This window comes from Meleagris gallopavo, chromosome Z, assembly GCF_000146605.3.
Source record: "Meleagris gallopavo isolate NT-WF06-2002-E0010 breed Aviagen turkey brand Nicholas breeding stock chromosome Z, Turkey_5.1, whole genome shotgun sequence".
Classification (NCBI taxonomy): domain Eukaryota; kingdom Metazoa; phylum Chordata; class Aves; order Galliformes; family Phasianidae; genus Meleagris; species Meleagris gallopavo.
In genome coordinates this window covers 3,650,918-3,655,254 of record NC_015041.2, presented here as the reverse complement: position 1 = coordinate 3,655,254, position 4,337 = coordinate 3,650,918, and the positions used below count along the sequence as shown (strand labels likewise).

The 4,337-nt window shown below is 33.1% G+C and overlaps 1 protein-coding gene across 2 annotated transcripts in view; it reads left to right on the top strand.

Annotated features, from left to right (window-relative positions):
* Nucleotides 1–4,337, top strand: part of PIK3C3 (phosphatidylinositol 3-kinase catalytic subunit type 3) — a 60,518-nt gene that overhangs the window by 17,839 nt on the left and 38,342 nt on the right. For both annotated transcript variants that reach the window (XM_031557184.1, XM_031557183.1), the window contains 3 exons: nucleotides 930–1,084; nucleotides 1,927–2,014; nucleotides 3,131–3,198. In XM_031557184.1, coding sequence (XP_031413044.1) covers nucleotides 930–1,084; nucleotides 1,927–2,014; nucleotides 3,131–3,198 — 311 coding nt within the window. The remainder of the gene's footprint in view (nucleotides 1–929; nucleotides 1,085–1,926; nucleotides 2,015–3,130; nucleotides 3,199–4,337) is intronic.

Sequence of the window (4,337 nt, the reverse complement as noted above, 5' to 3'; positions counted from 1 at the left end):
TGTCAAGTTGAAATAAGTGTTTTCCCCTCAAATCCATCATAATTTTGAATGTTAATATTCATAGAAGTAAATTAAAAGATTTCCAGTTGCCTTGGACATTAAAGCAGTACATCATCATATACTTCATGAAGAAAATGAGTAGATAGACATCTGTAGAAAAAAGGTAGTTCCAATTTTATATTGAGTGTGATGAGCTGTGAATTGCAACTTGAGCCCACTAAATAGATGCTGATAAGTTTAAATTGTAATTATTTACATTCAACAGTAAAATAAAAAATACTGTAAATATACTACCATAGATCTTGAGTTCTTGGTAATCATCTTGGGATTAAAATAGGGAATGCACTCTTCTTTAATCTTAGAAATCCCTCTTTAGTAGCCAAGGTCGTACTGCTTTGTCTGTGAAGTGTACCTTTCACAAAACATTTAACTCCTACTCAGAAAATTGAGTAGTAGAGAAAACGAATTATAAAGAGGTAGTGATTAAAATTCTATGTTTCAGTCATACATCAGGTGCACTTATTCATTGCTAAGGATAAAAGAAAAAAAACTGTACAGAAAAGAGGAGGAAAGATTGTTTCTTGGTACTATGGTCCAGATTTTGTTTCATTCCTTGAAGCTGTGAACTAAAATTTATTTTGTGTACGCTCTAAGTAGGGCAGCTTAACTAAAGTGTGTTTTAAAAGCATATTTTCATGTTTCAAGTGTTAATTAGTTAATTAACACTTTGTGTAACAAAGAAGTAGTAATGTAATAACTCTTATATTTTGGGAGTCTAACTCCATCCTAGACCATTTCTTCTGTTGTATATTGTTTGCTGTTGAGATACTATCCCATTTTACTGACTTTATTAAGAATTCTGAAATCTAGGCAGCTTTGACTGATCCTATGAATTCATTTTCTTTTCTCTTTTTTTCCCCCTTCATGAGGATTTACTAATGTACCTGCTGCAGCTAGTCCAGGCATTGAAATATGAAAATTTTGATGACATAAAAAATGGACTGGAACCTAGCAAGAGGGATAGTCAAGGTTCAATGTCAGAAAGCATGACAACATCTGGAACAAATGGTACAGAAATAGACAGGTAAAAAGCTAAGATTTTCAATAAAAAGAATTTTAAAAGAATTTGCAGGAAGAATCCAGTGAACATAGAGGAGCTGCTGGGGACATACGTTCTATTAATTTCAGTCCAAGAGTAAGGCTGAAGTCCATGACTAATATTGCATTATGTAAGTCACAAACTAATTTGTTCAACAGAAGTCTCCAGTTTTCCAAGTCTTAAGTGTCTAATTACTTGTGTCATTAATGTATACTCTCCATATTATAAATATACTCCTTTTCACTGATCTTACTGCAGATCTGTAGAGTAAATATACTGGGGTGCATGCTGCAGTGACATTTAGACATTAATAGAGGACTTTAATTACTTCCTTTTACTTAGGTAAACTTACTGTATAATAATTTTACCTAGCAAACACTGGATTTGTCTACTGCATGTGATTGCATTCCAGATGTGAGGATTTGCACGTGTTGTGTTTTAGCAACTTCATGAAAAACATTTTTAAAAAGCTTACACTGAAAACATGAATTTGCTAAATTCCCCTGGATGTCTTTTTATTTTTTATGGAAGCTGAAACAAAACAGTAAGATTGATGTGACTGAATGTCCTGCACAGCCTTAAGTTGTGTAACTAACTGAGCACAGATTTTTGATTATTTTCAGCAGCAATAATGATTAAGGCTGCCATTCCATTTGTTCTGGAGCAGAGTTGAGATTATTTACTTACTAGTTCTTTAAAAAATACTTCCTTTACAATTTTCTGAGTTTGTTTTGTGGAAGTCAAATGCATTGCTATTTCCTTGCACACTTCCTGTTCCCCAGTAAAGAACTTCGAATCATGGCAATTACATGCTCTCCTTTGTGTAGTTCCCAGATCATGACTCCTATTCCATCTGTCTCCTCACCACCTCTAACTTCAAAAACAAAGGAAGTTGCGGACAACGAGAACCTTGATGTAAGTCAAGTGTTTTATACAGCAGTTGTGATGTTTGAGGCTTTTTAGTAGACTTTCTACTTTTGTGTGTGTGTGTGTGTGTGTGCTTTTGTACTTTGCAGAAAACTTAAGTATTCTAACAATATAAATTGAATTAAATATAGAAAACAAAGCAGCAGCTTACATGAGTTTCTGGTTACATTAGTCAAAGTCTGGGAGGACTGAGCATTGAATTGGTCAGGATAGGAAATCACTCTTAAGTATAAAACAGCTGCAGAGGCTATACATGTGATTAGATACTGACAATCACATGATTGTGTTTGAGCTGTGCGAAAGCTCTGTTTATAATGGAAAACAGTTATCCAAAAGCTTTTAATATCTGCAGTGTGTTCTTCCTTTAGCCAAATTGGCATTTTTTCTTCTTTATGAACCTAAGGACACTATGCTGATTTATATCCACCAAGGATTTTGCTCTTCTGTTTAAAGCAGAAATTGATAAACAAGAATGGAACTACTGGGAGGGAAAAGCAATAAAAACAATTTGGGGAAATTTAATTTTCAATCTGATGTATAGTTGAACAAAAAGTCCATTCCTTTTCACAAATTTGTCTTTCTGGGTCTCAGAACTGAATAGAAAATAATCCTCAAATGAAGCATATGAACAAGGATACGCAGATTTCTTCTTGCACTATTATACCTTGGATAAGTAGCTAAATGCTCAGTGAACTCTACAGATTCATTCACTAAAATGAAGATTGAGAACATACTAATGAGTTTTAGTTCTTCTGGATGCGAACTGGGTAGCAAATCTACGGCTTTAGGCTTGAATCTCACGCTTGGAAAATTGCATAGCAGACAAGTGTAAAGAAAGTACTGTACATAGAAAGTTAATACTGAAGATCTTTAGTTGGTAAATATGCTGCTTCAGTAGGTTTTTTTTTACTTGGAGTTTACTGCTCGGATTGTTCAAAGTAAAAATTGAAAATAATAACTTCTATGTAGGATGAGTTGGGTTCAACTTTTAGAAAGGAATGAATCTGTTATATCCATGCATTGTTATTTTTCCTTAACTAAATTTTACTAATGCATTCAGAATTCTTTTACTATGTAATTGTGCTTTTCTTAAATCCCTCACAGCAAGACCTTTGCACTTTCTTGATATCACGAGCATGCAAAAATTCTACGTTGGCAAACTACTTATACTGGTATGTAGTAAACTATATATCAATGTGTAATTGAAATCAAAGCTATAGTGCCCAGAAGGATGCAAAGGAAAAGATAACTTGTTGTGAACTTGAGTCTCTGCTTCTGTCAGGATGAAATAATGCATTTAAAACAACATACGTCTGAACACAGTATTCAGTCAATAAGGGGCATGTACACAAACAGTAAGTACAGTATTTAAGAAAAAATTAAAACCAGACATTTTTACATTCTTATTCAATTTGTATATGGTGGTAGATAAGAAAGCTCATCTTCTGCAGTGAGTAAAGTTTCTCAATCAAGAGAGAACTTAATTGGGTTCAAAAAGCACTAATTATTTTGTGCTAACAATTATTTCAGATTTGATTTGTGCCTATGTTGTGATCACAAACAAAAAGTCATTGTAGATGTGTACTTAGTTACAGGATAACTTCAGTATGAACTGTTCATCTAGATAATGAAGAGGTAAGGTCTTGTCTCACTTAAGCAATTCAAGAGTTAAAGTAGATTCTTCAACTAGTCATCTGTGTTTCTTATATACCTAGTGGAATAATCATTTGCAGATGTGGAGTACAACTGTTTTAATATTAAGACAAGATAATTCACAAGTGTGTATATTTGTGCACATACATACATGAGCACAAACATATACACAAGACACACATTTTATAGTGGAGAACATAGGTACTTCTGATTTTAGCCAAATATAATGATAATTATTTCTACTCTTTTAGATGTATTTGATAAATACTTATCACATTAGCAAGTGCTAATTATAAATTGAGTATTTTATATGGTAAAACCATGGTTATTAAAATCTTTTAGTGTCGTAACCTCCAAGAGTGATTTAATAAATTTTATTTATTCGTTACTTTAAGGTATGTAAATGCCTGGCTTAAGTAGTTCCTTAGCATATTGTATAATCACCGAATATAAAAACATTAATTGTATAATCAGCAAATATAAAGATGTTATAATTATGAAATAAACAAGGGAGTTTGGCAAAGGAGATCATAATAACAAGAAGAGAACAGATATAAAGTTTACCCATGTCCTGAGCTCACTGCAAAACTTCAGAGGAGGGATTTCCAGAAGAGATCCTTCCTCACTGGCAGTCAGCTCTTAAATGGGTCTAGGAGAG